The following is a 25,224-nucleotide window of genomic DNA, read 5'->3' as shown; positions in this document are numbered from 1 at the left end:
TTTTAGTAATAATGCACAACAGTTTCAAATTAACTAAGCTCTAAAAAGCATTATTTGTCATTGCAACCAATATTTTCAGAAAATAAGAGCCAATGAGAGCTAAAAAAAAAGGCACGTTATGGAAACACATCTGTTATAGCTTAGTGAATTAAGTCTAATCATTATGTTTTATTGCTCTCATCTTTTAATGTAGGCCTTAAGTTTGGTTCTGACTTGAATAAAAACAGGCAATCTTGCATGTTTACATGATTTTTATTGTATTCTGGAATTGTCAAAACTCAGAGGACAACAACCACAGTTTCCTGGTTGTGATCTATACCTGTCTATCTATGTCTTTACCTAAATCTGTTCTTTGCTCCCTGTCCAGCCATGGGAAGTGAAAGAAAAGCCTTGTATAAGCTACTCATCAATGGAGTCTTGGCCTACACAGGACTAAGGATGCCTGAAGTGACCGTGCCTATTGGCCAAGAGATGAAGTGTTCACACATTTCCCCATACCCAGAAGTACCAGACTTAGCTTTCAGTACTGAAAAGAGTGGTGGGGGGTGCAAAAGAAATACAGTAGATCCTGTTGGGGAAGGAGGGGTTAAACCAAACCTGTTGCTTTGTCCTGAATAGGCGATGTAGAAATTTGCTTTACAGTTTAAATAAAAGCAACTTTTTTTAAAGGTTTAGATAGAGTGGAGAGTGATTAGAATTCCTGTTAGACGTTTTACTGCTGTCTGTGCTCTGAGGGAGATTCACCCTTTGTATTTGTCCTGTTTACCATTCTCATCGAAAGTGAAAGTAAAAAAAAAAATAATAATTTTGGGTTGAAACCAGAACAGTAGTAAAGGGGGGATCTTCCAATGGGGACATTAGTTCTGGCGAACCTGTTGCCACCCTGGAATGCCCTCACTTTGTAGGGATTTACTCCCATGTCCTGTTTTGGCCTTCAGGACAGGAAGAGAGGGGAAAACTCCCCAATGGGACACAGATGGCAAAAAGTGAAAAACTAACAGGGTTTTTAACTCTTCCCAAAAGGAAAAAAAAAATCTGCCTTTAGTTATACTTTATATAAAAAGAAAGTGGTTAGGACTTTGAAAGAGGCTACATTTACTAATGTACCTCCATTCCTATATATGAAGAAACAAAAAGGAAGGTTTGGGACTTTATATGGAGGTGTGTGACCAAACATGGATGTATATCATGTAGGCATAATAAATGTATACAAAAAAAGAGAAGTACAAGATAAAATCAATTATGTATTTTATAAATAATATGCAACAAATTATGACAATATTGTACCCTCCCTGATTAAACAATTAATGAAATGATTTCATACATGGATAATACAGTAAAACCATGACATGCTTAATAGTGTAAAATACATAGACTATCATGATGGTATAAATCCATGATAGGCAGGAATAATTATGAAGACAAATATATGGATAATTGTAAGCAGTAAAAGCCAAAAAGATTGCATTCTAGTGTGCTCTACGCGTTTCCTGAAAATCACTTCTTCAGGAGCAGGTGCAATCCAGTATCTACATAAAAATATATATAAATAGCAATATGTCTAAAAATTAGACGCCCACTTAAAGCAATGGCTTTCACAATTGGTTCATTACTTTGAAATCAGTTAAATCTGTTGCCACAATGGGTCTGGGGTGGAGGGTCTTCCGGAGACGTCTAACCCGGGAACTGAGGGAACAGTGCCATGCGCACAAGAAGTTGGAATGCGAGGACTGCGGAAAAAGTGGCAATCTCCATTGGGAGATCACTAATGCCTCAGCTAACCGTACAATGTTAATTCTATAAAATATTAATATATTAATAATATAAACAATATTTTATAGAATTAACATCGGAAGGCTAGCTGAGGCATTAGTGATCTCCCAATGGAGATTGGCACTTTTTCGGCAGTCCTCGCATTCCAACTTTACGTGAGCATGGCACTGCTCCCTCAGTTCCCGGGTTAGACGTCTCCGGAAGACCCTCCACCCCAGACCCATTTTGGCAACAGTTTGAACTGATTTGTAAGGAATGAACGAATTGTGAAAGGCATTGGGCGTCTAATTTTTAGACACCTTGCTATTTAAGTGTTCTTGCCTATGGCAAGTACACTTACTATTCTTTCACATATATATTATTCTTATTATAGTGAAAGCCTAATGGGAAAATTTGGCACCCTAACTCACACAGTTTTTACACTACATAGACAAATAATATACCAAAACGAGCTGATCATTCCTGATCGCGTTGCTATTACATTTTGGAAGGTTTAGCCAAATGATTTGCGAAATATCATCATTTTTGTGGTGAAATTGGCCCCATAGGAATGAATGGTGGAATGTTCAAAACTAGAGTGGGGCCTGAGGGTGAGCAAAGAAATCTTGCCACAATTTCTAAACTGCTGCCACTTCCTCTTTTTCAAGGCCACCTACACAAATATTACATCAAAACGTTTGCCTATCCCTGCTGCCATTTAACATGCCCACATCTAAGCCATAGCCCTAAAGGTTTTTACACTATGACCGCCATCCATTGACATTCATTACAGCTGCACTCAAACCATCTCAAATTTCAAGGCCATTTTCTAACCTGTGACTGTGCCTTCAGTTTTAATGTTTCATAGACATACTATGCAACAAAATGTCGGCCGGGGTCTTGTAATTCCTACGTCTCTAAGCTGTGTGATATTTAGAGCTTTTACAATAGAGGCGTATGAAGATGGGCACCTCCAACTTTGGTATGTTGCCCCATAAATATGAATGGTGGAATGTTCTGGAATGTTCAAAACTAGACTGTTTGTTTCCAACTGAAAACATTTCTTAACTGCTGCCACTCACACACACACACAGTTACTCTGCCCACTCCAGCTGGAGACTACCAGTGGCAGCAAGAACACTTCACACAATTTCCCCAGAAATTGTACGTTTTCAATTTATATATATATTTTTTTTTAGATACTGGATTGCACCTTCTCCTGAAGAAGTGATTTTTCACGAAACGCGTAGAGAACACGAGGATGCAATCTTTTTGTTTTTTACTACTTACTATTATCCAAAGGTTTGTCTTCATAATTATTCCTGCCCATCATGGATTTATACTATCATGATTGTCTATGTATTTTACACTTTTAAGCATGTCATGGTTTTCTGTATTATCTACTATGCAGGAAATAATGTCATTAATTGTTTCAATCAGGATACAATATTGTCATCATTTGTTGCATATTATTTATAAAATACATAATTGATTTTATCTTATACTTCTCTTTTTTGTATACATTTATTACGCCTACATGATATACATCCATGTTTGGTCACATACCTCATATAAAGTCCCAATCCTTTCTTTTTGTTTCTTAATTATACTTTAGGTAAGTAACGTTGTTATTTACCTTACATCTGTACACAATTGTACACTAGAAATATTATACACTTTAGACAGAATGCCATACCATGAAAAAAACTGTACTACTGCCAAAGTGTAATGTTCACCCGTAACTAGATAGAACTCAAAGGTCCATGGAAAAAACCTACATACTGCATTACATAAAAATGCCAATTTGCTTTTTAGAGACCTCTTTTCACATAGAATACAGTAAACTAGTGATATCCCATTAATGCCCACTGGAGACAGGGGAGGTGTGCATGCAGCTCTCGGATACTTCCATATTTACATATCAGGGCAAAAACAAGCAAAAAATTGGACCTAAATCTGTCTGGCCTTATATTCCACGAATTCCCTAAAAAATGGTAATAAGGAGCTATGCAGTACTATTAATTTGCTTTTTGTATTAGCAAGTGTTTATGTCCATTTGTGAAAAAAGCAGTCTCTGGAAATCAACCACCTGAACCAATTACTGCGGGTGAATATACTAAACAAAGAAACAGACAGCAATAAAAACTTTTTGGAGAAAAAAAGACAGTATTCAACCAATAAACCTCAAGATTTTAATGAGATCATATGGCAAGAACAATGAGCTAATAACAAACCATAACACACCAATACCAAACCATTGGCATGTTATGGTTTACTCTGCATATTTGCACATTATTCTTGCAATATGACCTTGGTAAAAATTGTGAGGTTTATTGGTTTTATGGAGTGTGGCTTTTTCCTCAAATGGTCATTGACCATTGTCAATTGACACTGTTAGCCGTGCACTCCCAGATAGGGAAACAAAGGGTCTGGTGCTGGATGAATTTGTGATAATGCATTAAAAACTTGAAAAGGGGTTCTAATCCTTTCCTATGCTATACAAATACTTTAAAGAAGAATTTTGGTTAGCTTTTAAAAATATGGTAGGCTTCCTCCCTTCCCTCAAAGTCCTCATGTATAATGCAGGACAGCTGATTCTGCAGTGTGCATGATGACATCAGTGAGGGGAGGGCTGCACGACCTTTGTGGGTCCAGTTGTCCATCAGTCTGCAGAAGAGAGGAAAAAAAAGTTCCTGCTTTACAACCCTCTAGACTTTAATCTTACTATTCTGGAGTAGGGGGGAGCTAAACAATTTTTAATGGAAGACCAGAATTCAAATTTCCTTTGTTCATGTCCATGGCAAATGCGGTTAGTATAGTTGACCAAGCAATCTGGCATAAATTAGCACTAAAGTAATACCATGAATTCCACAATCTGTTATGGGATGAATAAATACTTATGCCATTTGAAAGCATAACACATTTTTACAGCTATTTCCAAAAAAAAAAAAGATCAACCCTGTTACTGTCAGTAGCCCACAAGATGGCTGCTTCTACTGACAGGTACACTTTGACACTGGAAATTATCTGATAGGTCATCTGAGTGCAGAATATTTTATTATTATTACATTTTCCAGCATCCTGAAGCACAGATCCTATACACAACCAATTGAAAAACCCGCTTAGCATCTGCCTAAAAGAAAATGCTGCATTAATAAACATGAAGTACACTTTTACCTCCCACTCTCAAAGATGGAATAAAACAAAGACCAGCTGTATTCATCAATGGATCCTTGTTCTAAGCAAAAAGGCTAATTACATTTTATTTTGAGCCTACACATGGAAAACTTTACAGTTGCCATAAGTGGCTTTCTGATATTCCATCCGACACTGGTAATATTGCAGAGAGAGAAGAAAAAATCCTCTGCTTAGTAACACTTTCTAAGCCATGTACCTGCAGTTACTATAAAATACTCTGTAGAGTTCAGGTAGGCTTTACCAATACTGCTAACTAAATGATGAAATCAGGAGAGATCTATACCAGATTTTATACTAAATGACATCTGCAAATTTGCATTAAAGCGATACTAAACACACACTGTTTAATTTACATTGTCCCTTCTATTTCTGTATATGGATGATGGCACTAATTATTTTACGAAAAAACAAAAACAAACCTCTAAGTACCCTTTTTGCTAATTGCTATACAGCGGTCACATGACCCAGATCTTTCCTAGCCTGTCTGCAGGGAAAAATAAGTAGGAGGAGCTTCTAGTCCTCTGCTGCTGGTCACATCTTAAAAAAAAAATAAAAAAAAAGAACAGCCTTTGGAATACAGAGTAAATATAACTAATATCAATAACATGTTTTAAATTGTCATACAATTATGTTTGAAATCAAATCTTTATTATTTTTTGGCAATAACATGGTGTGGGCAGATTTCTGCCAGTCACAGGCTGTGTCACTCCCCTCCAGCCTGTGTTTTAGAATGACATGAAGGTAAAACCTCCGATAATTTACATGTAATATCCCACCCCCATTGTGTTTAGCTGCTTAGTGGGCATGGAGGAGGGAGGGAGGGAGTGGGCTGTCATTTACCACTGTGTATACACATATATGGGTGCCTCTATAGTCACGTGGGCTGCTCAGATGTGATAGGGAAGAAATGCTCAGTGTTCCGTGAGAATTACCTACCCAGTGAGAATTACCTACCCCTCGTCACTTCCGGCCAGAAAGAGCTGAGCAGCGCAGCAGTGCGCATGCTCAGAGCCCCGGATACGTGATGGAAGAACAGAGGAGCTTACTAGTGCGCATGCGCACTAGTATGAAACGATCACGGTGTACCGTGAGAAAAACCTACCGACGCGGCGCTTACATAAAACAGCTGTGCGGCAATACGAATCATCTCCGCTCCTGTCCCGGTCACTTCCCTGCTCTCGGCAAGTAAATATAAAAGCGGCTTTCGGCTCCGTGATTTATCTTTTCATACAGCCGCTGCCGCTTTTATATTTACTATCCGAGATCAGGGAAGTGACCGGGACAGGAGCGGAGATGATTCGTATTGCAGCCCAGCTGTTTTAATGTACCCGCTGCATTCCATACAGTGCCGAGTACCGGAAGTGACGAGGGGTAGGTTTTTCTCACGGGTAGGTAATTCTCACGGAACACCCAGCATAAAAACTCACTGAAAACTGAGCATGTGCAGACTTGCCACCACAGCTGCAAAATCCCTAATTGGGGACAATGACAGAAGGTGAAGATAGATAGCAGCAGGGTCAATCAGGTTTTTTGCAGAATACAGAAAATTATTCTCATAATGACTGAGTATGAACAGCACGTAATACACCATTTTTTGATAGTTTTTTTTTATGATGTGGGTTTAGTGACACTTTAACCACTTCAATACAGGGCACTTTCACCCCCTTCCTGCCCAGGCCAATTTTCAGCTTTTAGCGCTGTTGCAAATTTATGTCATTTTCCCCCCACAAATAGAGCTTTCTTTTGGTGGTATTTGATCACTGCAAGGTTTTTTCTTTTTTGCTAAACAAAAAAAAAAAAAAGTTTGAAAAAAATAAAGTTTTTTTGCTTATGCTATAAAATTTTGTAAATAAATAGTTTTTTCCTGCACTGATGAGGCTGCACTGATAGGCACTGATGGGGTGGCACTGATGGGGTGGCACTGATAGGTGGCACTGGTGGGCACTGATAGGTAGCACTGATATGCAGCATTGGTGGGCACTGATAGGCAGCACTGATGGGCACTAATGGGCACTGAGAGGCAGCACTGGTGGGCACTAACGGGCGGCACTGATAGGCGGCACTGGTGGGCAATAATGGGCACTGGTGGGCGGCACTGATAGATGGCAATGATGGGCACTGTAAGGCAGCACTGATGAGGAGGGCACTGGTGGGCAGCATAGATGGGGTGGGCACTGGGGGGTCCTTGAGCCATGATTGCCATCCCTGGTGGCCATAGTGGGCATCCCTGGGGTCATGGGTGGGCATCCCTGGTGGTTCTAGTGGCACCCCCCGAGGGTCTGCACTGGTAATCAATGATCTGATTACCAGTGCCGACCCCCCGTCAGGAGAGCCACAGATCGGCGCTCCTTTACTCATGCCTGTCAGGCGCGTACTGAGGAAAGCCGATCAGCGGCTCTTCCTGTGTACTATGTGACCAGCCGTGATTGGACACGGCTGGTCACATGGTAAAAAGCCTACATTAGTAGGCTCTTTACAGAGATCGGAGATGCGGGGAGTCAGACTGACACGCCGCATCACCAATCGCCGCACTGCGCGCCTCCCGGGGGCGCGCAGAGCGCATTATCCTGCCGCCGTCATATGACGTCCAGTCAGGCTAATGCAACCACATTCCCATCGTCATTTGCCTATAGGGCGGGCGGGAAGTGGTTAAGAATAACCCATCTAGTGTATGAGATACCTCTCAGGCTGTATTTTACAACTACAGGAAAACAAGCAACGGGTTTCACCAATAGGATTCCGCTGTCATTTCTCTTGTGCAAATCTGATTGCGAAGGCAGACATCGAATTGCATATAACGTACAAGAAAGCAGTTTTTTAATAATATCTGAGATTAAGGCTACTACAAGTGATAATAGAATGGTTCCAATTATTTCTTTTTAACTCTAACTGGAGCCTGATTAGACAGATTATCAGAACTAGGGGCACCGATCAGAATTTTCTTTGTCCGGATACCGATATCTGGCATTGTGTATCTGCCGATACCGTTACCGATCCGGAACTACACACATAAAGCACGCGGCTGCAGTACAGAGCAAAGCCGCTGCTTCATGTGTATGGCTCCTCTATTCACAGGCGGAGTGCATCTGATATCACTATGCCTGTGAGCTGGACCTATACAGGAAGTAGCGGCTCCCATCCCATACTACTACTACTACTACACCATGTAAGGGATGGCTGAGCCGGGAATCAGCAAAACTGGATCGGCCCGTGGATAGGTTAATTTTACCGATCCAGCTATTGTGGCAGTATCGGCGCCGATATCCGATCCTAATATCGGATCGGTGCATCCCTAATCAGAACTGGACAAATTACGATTGCATGGCAAGAGAGCCAGTTTAATCCAAAAGCCACAATTTTATGGGGCCAGGAAATGTGTGCTTCTATCGACAATAAAAATGATTTACATTTTATTTCAGTGCTCTGGCTATCTAGCTGCTGGAATCGTTTAATCCCTATACCAAGTATATAGAAGAAAAAAAAAAGTTGGGGCAAGGATCAGGTTGTACACTAAAACAGCGGTTTCCATTTTTTGAGGTATAGGGGGGTGTAAAATATGGCCCCTGACAGTGCCAAGGGGTGCACATAATATTTAGTATATGCAGCTCAATCAGAATTCAGACATACTAAACGAGATTGTTAAAGACTGTGAACATGCAACATGTAGGGCTTGGGACTTGAAGACAGAGCTGGAGATAGTCAGATCTGGTATATGTTACATAGGACTTCAGACTTTAATATGAATGCTCCCACTCTTACTAATCACTGCTGGGGTCTTCAAATAGCTACATAGCAACATACCACAGCAGAGGCTGCATGTGGCCAGAGTTCTAGTGAGAAAATATGAAGGAAATACAATGCCATATTGTTGCCAAAAGTTAAGATTCAGGAAATCTTTTTATTACTGGATCTGCAAGTCTACCATTGGGAATCATTTTGCCAACTCTCAGATCATCTTTAAGTGATATAGTGTGTCGCTAGCCTAAAGCTGAACTCTAGGCATACATCAAAAAACATAATCCAGTTATGGATGTGTATTGTTTTATACAGACTTCCTGTAATACCCTGGACAGAAGCACACCCACTGGCATAAGAAGGTGCAGCAAAAGAAACCACTAAAGCTTAATTACATTCAACAATATTGTCAACCTAAGCCTAGGTTCACATATGTGCAGGTCAGGAATGCGTGCAAAATCACGCGTGTTCCCTATCCACAGGCAAAACGCGCTACTTTATTGCAGATTTAATGGCATTATTCTTAATGGCGTCACCACAAATTGAAAAACATGCGCAAAACCACATGGTGCCGCAGAACCATTCTGTTCTGTGCAGCAGAGTTTTTAAAAAATGGTCACAGACTTCTGCCCCGTCTTTCTCGCAAAGTTCAAATGAATGGGCTGCTGCGCTTGCACAAATGGACACACGATCCGCTCTAACACTGGAAGCTGCCCGACAGGAGGACAAAGCAGAGTGGTTATCTCATCAGTGAGCTGCTGCTCCACCATCATTCAATCACAGGCCCCATAGCACAACCCTGTCTAGCAGGGGAGGGGACCTGATCTCTTTCGGATGAGTTTTCACTTACAGATCTTTTCCACATCCCCATTCTGTGACCGAACAGTGAAAAGAGAAACCGCACACTGATGAGTTCGTCTTTCTGTTGCCCTGCTCTCTCAGTATCAGTATGCTCCATGTTCTGCTTCTCTTTACCCCTCTACAGGCTTTGCGGTTTATACTATATAGCAAGAGGTTTACACCAAGTCCAATTTTGGTATTAACACTGCTTGCATAAAAAAAAAACAAAAAAAAAAAAAAAAAAAAAAAACACTACATGTACAGCTGTACATAAGAGATTGCAAAGTCTCGTTTTTTATTTTAAAATAATATACAAAACATGTTATGTTATATTTACCTGCCCTGTGCAATGGTTTTGCACAGTTGCACAGGGCAGCCTAATTCCTCCTGTTCTCAGGTCCCTCTTCGCGGCTCCTAGCCACTCCTTCCTGTTGAGTGCCCCCAAAGCAAGCAGCTTGCTATGGGGGCACCCGAGCCGAGCTGCAGCTCCGTGTGTCCATTAAGACACCGAACTGCGGTTCGGCCCCGCTCCCTCTCTCTCCTGATTGGCTATCTGACTTTGATTGACAGGCCGTGGGAGCCAAGATGCAGCTCCGTGTCAATTAAGACACCGAGCTGTGGTTCGGCCCCGCTCCCTCTCTCTCCTGATTGGCTATCTGACTTTGATTGACAGGCCGTGGGAGCCAATGGGGCCACTGCTGTGTCTCAGCTATTCAGGAGGGAGAGTCCCGGACGGCCAAGGAACTCATGGACATTGCTGGACAGAGATGGGGCTCAGGTAAGTATTATGGGGTGCTGGGGAGGCTGCTGAACACAGAAGGCTTTTTATCTCAATGCATAGAATGCATTAGGATAAAAAAAACCTTATGATTTTACAACTCCTTTAATGATACAGTGCTGAATTTTTCCTAGAGTTTAGCTTCAAATGAAGAATAGTTCGCAAAAAGGTTTAATGCATATTAGGACCTGGCTGTGCTGCCTGGAATATACCTGGATCACGAGACTGGATGAACAGAATTACAAATCCTTTAGCAAGTAAATAGTTTACATATTTGCTTTAGCGGTTTGCTTTTAACTTGAGTCAGACTTCCAAGTTCCCACCAAGTAATAATTTGTGCTTTACACAAAAAGGTTTTGTTTCATGTTCCCAACAAATTATTTACACCATCCAATGATCTCAGTCTCTTGCCTGCTAAAATGCAAAGCAAAATGAGCCAGTCTCCCACCAATAAAAGCATAGTAGCTTGATCATATCATACAATTTTCAACTAAAGTAACAATCCTAAAAATAACCTCTTAATATAACATCACTTCGTGTGTTCAAAAACTGTCGTCGCAGCGATCTTGTTGATTTTTAAACTTTATTACCTTTATAAATCATACACTGCTCTTTCCAGGTTGTGCTTTGATTTTTCTCAACTTCTAATTGGAAAGCGCACCCACAGTTACTTCCTGGTGCCCTTCACATGGGACTACATGTCCCATGAGCAATCACATGTGACTTTTCTACTGCGCATGCACTCGTTTGTACTTGCTCTCATTCAGTGACGGCAAAACTCATCAAAGGCATGTTGATTATGTTAGGCTCAATTCGCACTGGATTCGCACCAAAAAGGTGCAGGATCCTTTTTTTTTTTACTGCACTGGAATCAGATCTCATGGGTGTTCAGACCCATGCGATCCGATTCCATCTGATTTCACAGGTCTCACTGTCTTCTGCAAACTGATTTGGGGGTGTCATTAACTTTATATTGACACCAGCAGCGGTTCGCAGAGTGCAGTGTGAACTGCCTGCGATTATGATGTGGTCCCGCAGGAATCACTGTGGTTCCCTCACCACCTCAGTGTGAACTCGGCCTTTCCAATTTTGCAGCCAAATTGAGATAACATGTATTTGTTAAATGTTCCCATTCACATGGCATATCTTCAAAAATATTTAAAAAAAAATGATTGCCTGCTTTTTTATTTGCTAGGTTTTAAAAACTCCAAAACTGATGTTTTCCCCTTCTATGTTATGTTAAGGAGGGGGCTGGGAAGTTAGGATTACCATAATTAAAGGAGTCCTAAGGTCAAAGCATACACGTTTCATTTTTGAACATCAGCATTGTAAAACCAATACAAAAAATTCAATATAAAACCAATACAAACAATTTAATATAAGCTTACTTGAAAAATGTTGTGAGTGCTGCCTATCTGCTGGTAATCTCTTTCTACAACTTTCTGGATTCCCTGCATGCTTTGCAGATTGAATCTACCAATCTTCTTGATCTATGTATTGCTTCCTTAAGTATTCTACATGGTGACAGAGGCAGTATTGCTGTGCTTGTCTAATAACTTTAAAGTGGGAGGAAACTCCCTTGTATGATTTTTACCTATAGGTAAGCCTATAATAAGCACTGTTTGGAGATATTTACTTTAGCTGGTGATGTCACTGGTGCATGCCCTCTGAAGGAATGGCATACCCGTGCCCTTCCTTCAGAGCCGTGCTGTAAACAGTGATTGTACACATGCTCCCGGCTCAGCCATTCACATCGCCAAAGCCCGCAAACTCGGAAAAAAACGACTGGGTGAAGATGGAAGCTCCTTCAGCTGTGACAGCGTGCCACTGGAAGGCTTCATTTTCATGCAAGTCTGTCATAATGTGCTATTATGCGATGCATACTAGCACATTATGACCTAAACTGCCAGCGCCCATTTTTTTAAATTCTTTTATGGGGTTTACTACCGCTTTAAATGACCACATGAGACCAACATTGGTGAAACTACCCAAACCAGAAAATGATTTAAAAGGTATCTCCACAATTTATGACATACCATTAAACGGCACTATTTTATAAGTGACTTTTATTAAAGGATTTAGCTGTATTAACTGCATACTGAAATTACATACTTGCCAGTATTCGTAATTGGAAATTCAGGTCAAAACAGACCACACCCTTGTACTCCCAAATAAACCAAGCTTTGTTTAAATCATGTCTATATTTTTATGTTTTAATGCGGAGCTTATCATATGCACATGGAGCAGCCCCCATCTAACCCATCTATGAAAGACACAGCCTAGAACTTGTTTTATGTTGTTTCTTGTAGCTACATAGCTCCCTCTGTGATCATCAGTATTCCATATCAGTCTTTCAGCAGTAAGGCTGCATTCACACTTGAGCGTAGCGTTTTAGCGCGTTTTTTTACAGCGATTTTCAGGCGTTTTTGGAGGCAGGCATTGACCTCTATCAAAAACGCTGGTAATCAGCCCAAAAAGAAGCTCATGTACTTTTTTCAGCTACAGGCGTTTTGCAAAACGCTCAGATGTGACCAGGGGCCATTTAAATGAATGTGGTTTTACTTGTTGGGCGTTTTAGTACGTTTTTTTTGAGCGTTTTTGGAGCTGAAAAACACTCAAAAACGCCCAGGTGTGAATGAAGCCTAAAAATCCTGTCTAAGGCTTGTCATACACTAGTAGAATATTGTTCAACATTTTTCATTTTAAGAACCACAGTGAAAAGAAAATTTGAGAAAGCAGGATGAAATTTTTCTTCAAATTAACACATTTCTTACAGTGAATGTGGTTCTCGTTCAGGAAAGTCCATTATTCCAAAATCAAATGCTAAAAGCAAACAAAATTTTAAAGTACTTTCAAACGACATTCACAAAGTCTTCAAATGTACTGAGAATTTTCGTACAAATGTTATTACAATATTCATTCAAAAATCTACTGGTGCATGGCTAGCCTAAGGGCAGTCACCACAAGATGTCTGATATTACTCCATCTCTTTGATGTCCACATCAGAGTTACAGTAAATATCTCCTAAACATGCATTGTTTAGGAGGTTTTTACTTTAGATGCAGCTAGTGACATCACTGGCGCAAGCGCTCTGAAGGAACGGCATACCCATCCCATAGTCTGACTTTCCATTGCTTTACGGCAACACCGAGCCTACTGCTGCTATTCCTCTGTCTAGCAACAACGCCCTTACTCCACACTGAAACCATCAATGACATTGAGTACACCCTTTCTCTAACAGAAATCTAAGCAAGCAATACATTATACAATTTTCTTTCCTTCAACCATGAAAGAAAACTGCTTGATTCCTACATCAACACAGTCAGTGTTGATGGGGGAATCCCTCCTGCAATGCTATCGTATTTTGACAGCAGTAGGTTTCCCAGTTGTAAGAGTACAATGATCACTGCTGGCAGCTATAGCCAAAAAAAACCAACAGGTTGGTTGTATTGAAGTCGATTGATGGACCAACTTTAGTACAACCAGGCTGCCCATACACGGGCAAATATTTGTCTGGATCATGCTGAACTGGCCAAATTTCGATCCGTCTATGGCTGGCCTTAATGGAAAAAGAAAGTGTTTTAAAATGAGAAGGTGTGAAATTATATATTTCCTTCTTATTGTGTACTGTGATCCTTTGTATTGGAGGAGCACAAATATGCTGTCAACTGCCCCTCCAAAACCTTAAAAACTCTTCATGTAATACAATTTAGAGTATCTAGAGATGTTTTCATACTTTATTCAGTATTTTTAAAAGTTTAAATTTTTTAACTTATAATCAAAATAAATAGGAAAATTCCACATGTATCGATATTTCATCTTTACCACTTGCAACCAGCAGGTGGCAAGGTCTAAGTAGAACAGGGGTCTTATACAAACTCAAAAGTTAGCTACAACTGTAAAATAAAATAAGGAGATTACAGACTTCTTTCTTATCTTCTAGAAAAGATAAGATATTCTGACCTTGCCAGTTATACAGAAGCTGCAGTCAAGTATGCAGGCAGGGATTGGCTTTCTAATTAAAAAGCCCAGCATGCCCTCCAAACAGTATGCCACTAAATGTCGTACTTGTAAAATAAAGATTTTATATGAGTAACCAGAAGGATCCGAAACAGCCCTTTATCAACTTGTTGAAAGTAGCAGACAGGTACCCTTTAAAAGCTACTGTAAAATGAAATTCTTTATTTGTATAAAGAAATACTATGTATTACTTTTATGACTTGCCAGTTATTATTATTGCTTGCTGACATTTCCTGTGAATTTACTGGAAGATAGAGGCAAGCTGCTTCCCTTCCATTATATGCGCGATAGCTTGTAAATAAAAATCTCTCTTACATTAAACTTATGTGATCTTAATAAAGGTCAATGCGTTTTTTTATGGCTTCTGGGTTAAACTGTAGATATACATTTTATTTTATATTTATATCCCCCAAGGTTACACGATTTGCAAGAGATATTTTTTAGAGCACTGGCAGATAATGAGAAAATTCAAGTGTGCATTACACCATGACTGAAAATTTTGCAGCGCTTCAGGGTAAGAGGCTGACGAAAGGAGGATGAGATGACACGAAAACCAACAGGGTTGATCACCTTTTATCTATTTATCTTAGATAACTCAGGAAGAGAAACGCTATCAAGATATCAGAAGGGAAGAAAACAGGACAGAGAGTGAAGCGCGCTGACACTAACCAAAAAAAGGGAGAAAAAAAAACAATGAAAAGCACACTGCAAAGTGCAATGATATTCTGCAAACTGCAGAAACCTAAAGCAACAAATCAGATCTCCGTCAATCTCGTCAATTTGTCAAGTGTCTGCTGATAGCCAGCCTACCCCCCCCCCCCCCAGCATGGTATACTCCCGGATCCATACACCCTTGCCACCTTTCTGCCACAGGGGTCCACCCTGGTTAGGCCCTCCTTATGTGACAGCGGCTGAACCCGGCAATTTACCGCTCAGGCCCCAACACTGTAACGTACCCATACCCAAAACTCCACTCCATTTCAGCAATGAAGCCAGTGGCCAGTGCTCAGAGAGCAGAAGGGTAATGAAAGGAAATAGGTTGGTGACTTAACTGCTCATGGGGGACTATCAGCAAACACCATCAATTTGCATTGAATAAGCAACGTAAAGCCTGGTACACACTTTTCCCTTTTTTCTGTTGTTGAACAATAAAAAACTGCCAGCTCCGGTCAGGGCTGCTATACTAACTATGCAAAGTTAGTCTTCACAAAGATCGCCCCTGCTGAGCTATTGTATTCTGACAGGGGGACTGCCCCTACCCCCACCAGAACACTCTGATTAGGCGCCATTGGCTGAAAGCGCTGTTCAGGAGTCAGTTGGCTGCTGGTTTTCCAGCATGCACATTTGACAGAAGCCGGACAAATTGCTGGCCACAGTAATGGCTGTGACAGGTGGACAGGCCTTGTCTGGGTAACCCTCAGTTGCAGCCTCCTACAGATGTAAGAAGCCAGTATAGAATTCCTGATCCTGCTGCTGATAGTCAAATCCTATGGGGAGGGAGCAGGGAGCATAGGCAAGTTGCGCTGTTTGTGTCCATGTATGCACGCAGCCCAGCTAAGAAGCGTGCTTGCAAAGGTGCCCAAATAGCACATGGCTTGCTATAGGGCACCCACAAAAGGAAGGAGCAGAAAGCGCCAGCAGGGGACCTCCAAAACCGAGGTAAGGGATGACTCTGTGCAATACCATTGTGCAAAACAGTTAAGTATAGCAAAACAAACTCTACTTTACAACCACTGTAATTGGACACTGTGGGCAACACCCCTGACTTGGTTTACATTTAAAATGGTCTAAGACCATAACTGTGAATAGTTGAGTTGTGACAGCACATTTAGTACTCCCTAAAATAGTAAGCAGTGGAGGCTGAAGGTACCTTGTGTTTCTATATAAAGTGATCTCAAATAACTCAAGCTCTTAGAATTGTGAGAGCACTTAAATCAGAGAAAAGACAAACCTGAAAGATGAGATGAGAAAATCCTACATAGTGACAAATGTGACATGACATTCGAAAAATCTAATTTAGCAGATTGGTCATTTTTTGTCATTTTCAGTTCTACATTCCAGTTGTTCTGGAAAAGACAAGCTTCCTGATATCCAAGGCAGTTGGTCTCAGGTGGAACATCCAATGTAGAAAGGCTGCATTGAGACAATCAGCCAATCATCTTCCACTACAACTGTTATGCCAGGTTGGAACAGACACCAGGGCATTGAATTATATAATGGCTTCTTACATCTTTAGGAGGCTGCAACTGAGGGTTACCCAGACAAGAGCCCACAGGCCTGTCCACTTGTCACAGCCATTACTGTGGAGTCTCTCTCTCACGTTTGGACCTTTCATTTGTATTACATAGAAGAGGATTTAGCAGGTGGACTGGGAGAAACTATACTGTGGGGAGCAGAAGAAATAACAGTGCAGGAATCTTCTTTCTGAAGTTATAAGATGGGGTGTATGAGTGGATGGGTGTAAAAAACATGAAACCATAAGAGTAGTATCAGCTTGTGGTGGGTAATTCCATGAAGTCCAGTTTGAGGGAAAAAAGTAGAATATTTTTTAATAAAGTCTTTTTTAAAGACTTAATTTAAATATAACTGGTTCACTGAACTTTTGTTTTAATCTATTCTGTATTTATTTTAAAAGCAAAAAAGTTTTCTTTCTTTTTTTTTCGATGAAAAAACACTGTTTTCTTGACAGGATACAAACACAAAAGAAGAAGATCTGAGTGCTGCAGGATATTTAAATTTCTAAGCGGCATGTTGATAATCGCATTATATTAGTAAGCATGACGTCTGAGGAAACCACTTCTTGCACAGGTTTATCTCTGAATGGGCAGGAAACATCTGATCGTTGCCTAGCAACCCTGGAAACCAATGTAATTGACCTGGGGAATTCCATTTATTAGCACGATAATAACAATATATGGCCTTCACAACTGATGGAACTGCTTACACAGGCATGCTGGTCACAAGCTAGTCGCAGACATAATATCTAATAATATTCTTTTCAACCTTCAATATCCCCATATAAATAAAAAGAGGGAGGATTACAAAATAGTGATTATCCGTATTTCCTATAGACTTAAAAGGGATAGTTCATCCAACACTGTTAAACAAAATAACTAAATCACTGTACCTTCTGCATTCCCTAATAAAAAAAAATCTATAGCTGGCCATACATTATACAAATTCCTTATTCAATTTCCTTTAGATTTACCCTCAGCTATATAGTGCAAGGGCCTGTCTGATTGCATATAAATTGAAAGTGTTTAGGTTTGACCTCATATTATATGGTTTTGGTAAAACTAAAGAAAAAATATACAAGAAAATTGAATAATCTATGAGAGAGGTAACCCTTGTTTTAAAAGCTGCAGTTTGTGGGCAGCACTGAGAACAATGTGGCATAAATCCTGCCAGCACAGTATCTGGGAGAGGCGTAGCTGGGACCCCACTCCCCAGGAGGGGCGTCCCACTATCCCTGTTGTATTTTAATTGTATTACTCGGGATTGGAGGTTGGTCATACCAGGTATCTATTAGTTTATCCAACAAACCAATTTTCTTTCTATACAGTATCTGGGAGAGAGTTCAGAGATTAAACCTGCAGACATCAAAGCAAAACTAAGATATTAGTGTTAACTGGACTGACAATGTAAATGAAAAGATTCCACAATATGGCTTTCACCAATAGGGAGGCAGGGTGAGGCCAATGTTGTTCATATCATTAAAGCCTAACTCCATGTTTTAGGGAAATTTCAATAGTTTGTTTTGACCAAGCTGGTCCAAGCCAACTATTTTCTTCACTAACACATGCATTGGCTGTCAGCGCTGTAAAACTGTATGTAGCATTCATTTACAGTATATAGTGCTGTGTGCCAGCAGCGGGATGGGGACTTCCCATTCTGCTACCGGAAGAAAGTAGAGTTGGGCAGCGCTTAGCAAATCACAGGAAGCTCTGTATTTTCAAAATGAAAACAAGGCTTCCTCCGATTGGCTAAGGCATAGATGTGGTTGATGACGTTCCAATCTCTGCCTCATCAATCAGACATTTCTATACATTCATAAGATACAAAGCTTCCTGTGAATAACTTGACAGCGCTCAACCTGACTTGTTTTGTTCCAGTAGCTGGACGGCATCCCGTTGCCGAAGCACAGCATGTATGTAGCCGAGGCTACATACAGTTCATACAGTGCTGACAGCTGCTGCATGCGTTAGTGAAGTAAACTGGTCTAAACAAACTATGTATTTAAATTTCACAAAAACATGGAGTTAGCCTTTAAAGTTATGTAAAACCAAAACTTTTTTTTGGGGGGGGGGGGGGTGGGTTAGAGAGTAGGAAAGGGTTAAAATCCCTGTCAGTTTATTTTCTGCTGTCTGTGGGACATATGGAAGATTCCCCTTCACTTTCTTTGGCAGGAATGCAACATGAAGTGAGAGAAAAGCTGTACAAGTAGGGGGAATTCTCCACTCAGAACCATCACAAAGATTTTACCTCTTGTTTTGGAGACAAATGTAACATTTTGTATTCTACATTAATTCCAGTAGCAGTGACAATACCAAAAAAAGTGTGAATCTAATTAGCGGGGACACAGACAACAATAAAGCCTGTTAGGGGTCCAAAAGTAATAAACACAATTTTGGCTATAAAACAACTGGCAAAATCAGTAAGAGGAGTTCACTTTTAAACAGACCATAAATAATTTGGACATTTAGGAGGGATAGCAGTGAAGGATACATTTTACACTGAGAGAATCACAAATGTAATTTAGCATCTTTAGAATCTCTGTATTTTAGTAAAAAAAAAAACAAACCAGCTTGTCATTTTTTCCCTCCAGAAAGGGCTGCATTGTGCTGGTTTTGCTGCATAAACCAGGAAATTAAAACGGAGCATATAGAAAATCAATAAGCGCTTACTTTGCTGATATCTCTTCATCATACTTTGCTTTCAGGTCAAATAGTGATGTCTGAGATTTGTCCAAAGCTACAAAAGAAAAAAAGCATTGTGTTATGAAAAAGTTTTTGTGATACGCATCACCCATATAGTGACATGTTTCCAGAAGCTTTGCTTTTTAAATATGTTGCTGAATTTCATTTTGAAACAGAGTGGTGATAAAGTAAAATGCTGCAGCGTTCCATTTTAATAAAGTGGATCTAGATCCTAACTGGATGAGATTTAGTTTTCCAATGGTTTGTGTACAAAAATGAAATTTTAAAAATAAAATCTTGTTTTTCACCTCACTGCTGCAATCTTTTAGTCACTTTCGGTCTACATACACTAAGGTCCCTTTCACACAGGATTTCCAATCAGGTTCGCTTGTCAGTTTTTTTAGGCGGACCTGATCAGAAGCTCCATGTACCTCTATGGAGCAGCGGATGTCAGCGGTCATATGTCCGCTGACACCCGCTGATATCCAATCTGATGCACTCTGTGAAATTCAGATGGATGGAAACCCTATTTTCCATCCATCTGGAGGATCGGATCAGATAAAAACAGACAGGCGGTCCGTTTTCATCTTAACCCCCCCTAGAGGGGAGTGGGGATCTGACAGGTCTGTCTCTGCAAAGTAAGCGGAGACGGCCCTGTCATCCGCCTGCTCGGCGGGAATCAGGGGATCGATTCCCGCTGAGCACAACGGAGTCCGCCGGGTGGAAAGCCCATGTGAAAGGACCCTGACTGCACATTATTGTTTAGACCAGTTTGCTGATAGTGACAATGGTGGGCCATGGCTGCGCAGAAGGAGCCAGTATGGAAGCTTGTAGTCTCTACCAGGGGTGCATGCGATAGGCCAACAAGGCAGGAGGACAACTGGGAGACCGATAACACTATGTGTCATAAAGTGCATAAACTGTAGATCTTTAGTGAGACCTCATTTAGAATACCCTGTCCAGTTCTGGAGACTTCACTTAGAAAAAGATATTGATAAGACAGAACGAGTCCAGAGGTCTGGGGGATAAAACCTATTGCGAGCGACTTCATGGACTTAATATGTACAGTCTGGAGGAAAGAAGGGAAAAGGGAGACATGCCTGAAACTGTTAAATACATTAGGGGGGTGAATAAGGTTCAGGAGGGCAGTTTTTTCATTATGAAACCAAAATCAAGAACAGGGGTACATAACCTCAAACTAACTGGAGGAAAATTCAAAACTAATCTTAGAAAGTATTATTTTACTGAAAGGGTAGTTGATACTTGGAATAAACTTCCAGTAGTGGTATTGAGCCAGTCAACAGTAAATGGCTTCAAGCATGCTTGGGACAAACATAAAATGGGCTGACGTGAAGGACTTCTGCCGTCATGTTTCTATGAACAAGATCCTTCCTAGCTGGATCACAAAGTATTATTTTAACGAACACTGTATATTTAAAGCACATAAAAATGAATCATGTTTGAGATGAGATTAACAAAAAGCTTATATATTTTAGCGATTGGGTTTAGATCTATTATAGGTCTCCACTGTTTTCAAAGGAAAATGCTCAAAATGTGCTTATTGTAACTGCTGTCTATGGCCACACTGACACAGCACTAGGTGTCACTATATGCAGAGTAACTACATGATGCCAAACGAAATAGGACTTTCCAATGGTCACAGCAGACGCTTCAGGGGCCTACACAAGCATAAAAAGACAAGGCAGGTAATGCATTTTGTTCGCCACATTGTATATCACACTGCCCTACCTTAAAATATCTTATATGGAAGAAAAGGGAAGTGCATTTTAAATGGTTAATGGAACCCTGAAGCACATATTATGCAGGTGCCTAATTTTTAATCATGTAAAAAAATTACATTTTATTAGTATTATTATACAGGATTGCTATAGCGCCGACAATTTATGCAGGGCTTTACCAGATGAGGATAGACAGTACAATTACGATACAATATAATACAGTAGGAATCAGAGAGCCATGCTTGTTGGAGCATATAATCTAAGAGGGAGGGTCATAAGATACAAAAACGTAAGAACTGTGGGGGATGGGCTGATGGAGAAAAAACATCTGCAGTTGTTAGGTGGGGGTCAGATAAACTTCTCTGAAGAGATGTATTTTCAGGGATTTTCAAAGTGGACAGAGTAGGAGATAGTCTGACAAATTGGGGTAGAAAATTCCAGAGGATGGGAGAGGCTCTAGAGAAGCCCTGGGGGCGGGTGTGGGATGAGGCGATGAGGAAATTAAAAGAGCAGGTGGTCTTGGGAGGAACAAAAGGATTTTACGGTAAATTCTTACAAAAATCCATTTTTTTTCTAGGTGGTTTGGTATTTTGTATTTTCTTGTGACATTTTTGATTGGTTGCTACAAATTACTACAGTATTTTGTGTTTTGCAAATAAAACCTTGCAAACCGCTCGGTGTCTGCTACACCTCTCTGCCAATCCCTCCACTGACTTGCTTATCAAACAAATTAAATTCAAGCTACTAACAATGACTTATAAAGCCATCCACAACGTGGCCCCCAGCTACTATACTAACCTAGTCCCAAAATATGAACCAAATCGTCCTCTTTCTCTGAAGTCCATTGACAGACGCAGCTCCTATGTTTCTTATACCATCGGGACGTCCCAAAGAAGTGTAGGCATGAGGGGTGAGAAGAACGCAAATCAAATAATTAACGTAAACTCCAAAGGCTAAACCTAGCCAACTGGGTAACATGAAGCTCAACCAGGAACAACGGGAGCTCAACCATGAAAGAAAAAAAGCCCCTAAAGAGAAACAAACAAGTCTCTTTTAAACAGCAGCCTGTAAAACCTTGCGGCCAAAGGATGCATCCGAAGATGCCAACAAATCTACCTTGTAGAAATTCGTAAAAATGTGCGCAGACGACCAAGTCGCCGCCTTACAAACATGCACTACTGAGGCCTGAAGGCGAAAAGCCCAAGAGGCACTCCGCACTCTAGTAGAATGACCCTTCAATGAATAAGCCTAAAACAACCGTCTGCCTAACCCATCTGGATATAGTCGCAGCAGACGCAGCCAAACATTTACGAGATCCCTCAGTAAGGACAAAAAGAGCATCTGATTTCCTAAAAGACTCAGTGACCGTCAGGTAAACCTTTATCGCCCGAATCACATCCAGAGAGGGCAATCTCCTTGGTATGCTTAGGCTTAGGACAGAGTGAAGGCAACACAATGTCTTTATTTAGATGGAAATCAGACACCACCTTAGGGAGAAAAGCTTATTTGTTGAGGCGGGATGCAAACAGGTCTACCTCCGGAGTTTCCCACCAGACACATAGGAGATGAAACACCTCCGGATGAAGAGACCATTCTCCTTGATCCAGCACCTGATGACACAGGTAATCTGCTTGCCAATTCTCCACACCCGGCATGTGGACTGCGGAAAGAGCGGGAACAATGTCTTCCGCCCATACCAGAATCTCGGCCACCTCCTTGGCCGCCAGGACACTCTTGGTGCCCCCTTGATGATTAATGTAAGCCACAGCCGTGGCTTTGTCCAATTGGATCCGAACCGGAGAACCGCGTAACCGATTTGTCCAGTGGATCAGGCAAAGCTTGATTGCTCTGAGCTCCAGAATATTGATCAGTATGGAACTCTGTTGACCAGGTCCCCTGGGCACAGAGCTTCCCCAGCACTCCACCCCAGCCTGACAACCTGGCATCCGTGGTGACCACTGTCCAATACAGTGGTAGGAAGGACTTGTCCTGACACAATGCTGGTGACTGGATCCACCAGGATAGAGCAGACCTCGTGAGTTGGCTCAAGCGTACCATTTTGTCTAAAGACTGTGGAACCCTGTTCCATTTGGCAAGAATCTCTTTTTGCAGAGGTCTCGAGTGAGACTGAGCAAACGAAACCGCCTCGAAGGTTGATACAATCAGACCCAGGCCTCTCTTGCAGGTCCGTAGGGAGGACAGATTGGTTTCCAACAGCAACCAGATCACTCTCCCTGCAACTTCTGAAGTTTTTCCAGGGGAAGAAAGACTTTCGCCAAGGGGGAATCTAGAGTCAGCCCCAGATAATCCAACCTCACCGAAGGCGTCAGAGCAGATTTTTTGAAATTGATAGTCCACCTGATTTCCTGAAGGGTCTGAACTGTAATTGACAGGTCGCCCAACAGAGCCGAGTGTCAGTCTGCTCTCAATAGGAGATCGTCCAGATATCCCAGGATCACAATCCCTTTTTGGCGCAACAAGGCCGATACCGGGACCAGTACCTTCCAACGGATCAAGACCGTCTCAGCCAAGGGATAACGGCATTTAAAGCACTTAGGCACTACTAGTACGTGCTTGATGTGCTGCCATTGTTCATTAACAATATCATGAAAATTCTCCGGACAAGGGAAAACCTTGCCTGATTTTTGGGTTTTGCAGGAGCCAAAGGACACCCGTGTCCCTGCCGGTGTGGGCTCATCTGCCATTTTTAAAATTTCCCTTACTAAAACAATCTGGGCTTCCACCAAAGCGCGTTCCCGCACTGCAGCTGAAGAGAACAGGTCCTCTTTACCTTCCGATTGCGAGGACAGCGATCCCTCAAGGAGGGGGACATCTGTGGCGACCATATCAGTCTCTGAATCAGAGGACCCCACCAAAGACGGTGAAGGCAGCGGTCGTTTTTGGCTATTAACCTTTTCATGATAAAATCGACCTTGGTCGCCAGGCTTTCCAGTGCTGCTGAAATCGCAGCCAGCAACTGCGATCCGGAAGGTCGGGTAGTCGCACTAAGGGGGTCTGAGGGTGAAACCACTGCCTTGGACTCCATAATTAGTAAAAAAAAAAAAACAAAAAAAAACAGGTGTACTGTCACTTTAAGAGCGCTGAGCGCGTTCCCCACAGCCGATCACCGCGCTATGCAGAGTCCCCCTTAAATATAAGCAATAGCACCCCCAGGCGAAAACCACAATAAGGGCAGGTGGCGGGGGAGGGGGGCAAGGCACAGGGCCAGGCATCCTGACAAGCCAGGGGGATCTTTTAGGAAGCACCAGTCCTATCATCCCCAGGAGTGGGCCCACGTCTCCCCTCCCAATACCACTAAGGGATATGGGGGGGGTTGCATTTACTCACCATACCATGGACCGGTAGGCTCCGCTCTGGACAGACCTGTAAGAATCTAGATTATCCAATGCTAAACCTCAGCCGGCTATCGCTTGTAGTTCCCCAGGAGGATCCCCCCTGAACACTAATAAGCATTAGTGTTCAGGGGGGATCAACAGCTTCAACTCTTCTGGTAATGCTGTCCACAAGGTTTGGAGTGTGTCTATGGGAATGTTTGAAAATTCTTCCAGAAGCACATTTGTGAGGTCAGGCACTGATATGGACGTGAAGGCCTGGCTCACAGTCTACGCTCTAATTCATCCCAAAGGTGTTCTTTCGAGTTGAGTTCAGGTCTCTGTGCAGGCCAGTCAAATTCCTCAACCCCAAACTCGCTCATCCATGTCTTTATGGACTTTGCTTTGTGCACTGGTGTGCAGTCATGTTGGAACAGGAAGGGACCATCCCCAAATTGTTCCCACAAAGTTGGGAGCATGAAATTGTCCAAAGGGTCTTGGTATGCTGACGCCTTAAGAGTCCCCTTCACTGGAACTAAGGGGCTAAGCCCAACCCCTGAAAAACAACCCAACACCATAATCTATCCTCCACCAAATGATTTGGACCAGTGCACAAAGCAAAGTCCATAAAGACATGGATGAGCTAGTTTGGGGTGGAGGAACTTGGCTGGCCTGACCTTAACCCAATAGAATACCTTAGAGATGAATTAAAGGGCAGAGTGCGGGCCAGGCCTTCTCTTCTAACATCAGTGCCTGACCTTACAAATGCCCTTCTGAGATAATGGTCATTTATATTCCCATAGACACACTCCTAAACCTTGTGGACAGCCTTCCCAGAAGAGTTGAAACAGTTATAGCAGCAAAGAGTGGGCCAATTCCATATTGAACCCTTAGGACTAAGACGGGGATGCCAT

General features: G+C 41.7%; 1 protein-coding gene across 2 annotated transcripts in view; it reads right to left on the bottom strand.

Moving 5' to 3' along the window:
- Positions 1-25,224, bottom strand: part of CUX1 (cut like homeobox 1) — a 615,616-nt gene that overhangs the window by 294,652 nt on the left and 295,740 nt on the right. For both annotated transcript variants that reach the window (XM_082244943.1, XM_082244942.1), the window contains exon 8: positions 19,228-19,294. In XM_082244943.1, coding sequence (XP_082101069.1) covers positions 19,228-19,294 — 67 coding nt within the window. The remainder of the gene's footprint in view (positions 1-19,227; positions 19,295-25,224) is intronic.

Source organism: Pelophylax lessonae, assembly GCF_965119305.1.
Source record: "Pelophylax lessonae genome assembly, chromosome: 2".
NCBI classification, from domain to species: domain Eukaryota; kingdom Metazoa; phylum Chordata; class Amphibia; order Anura; family Ranidae; genus Pelophylax; species Pelophylax lessonae.
This window is presented reverse-complemented; position numbering and strand designations above follow the sequence as displayed.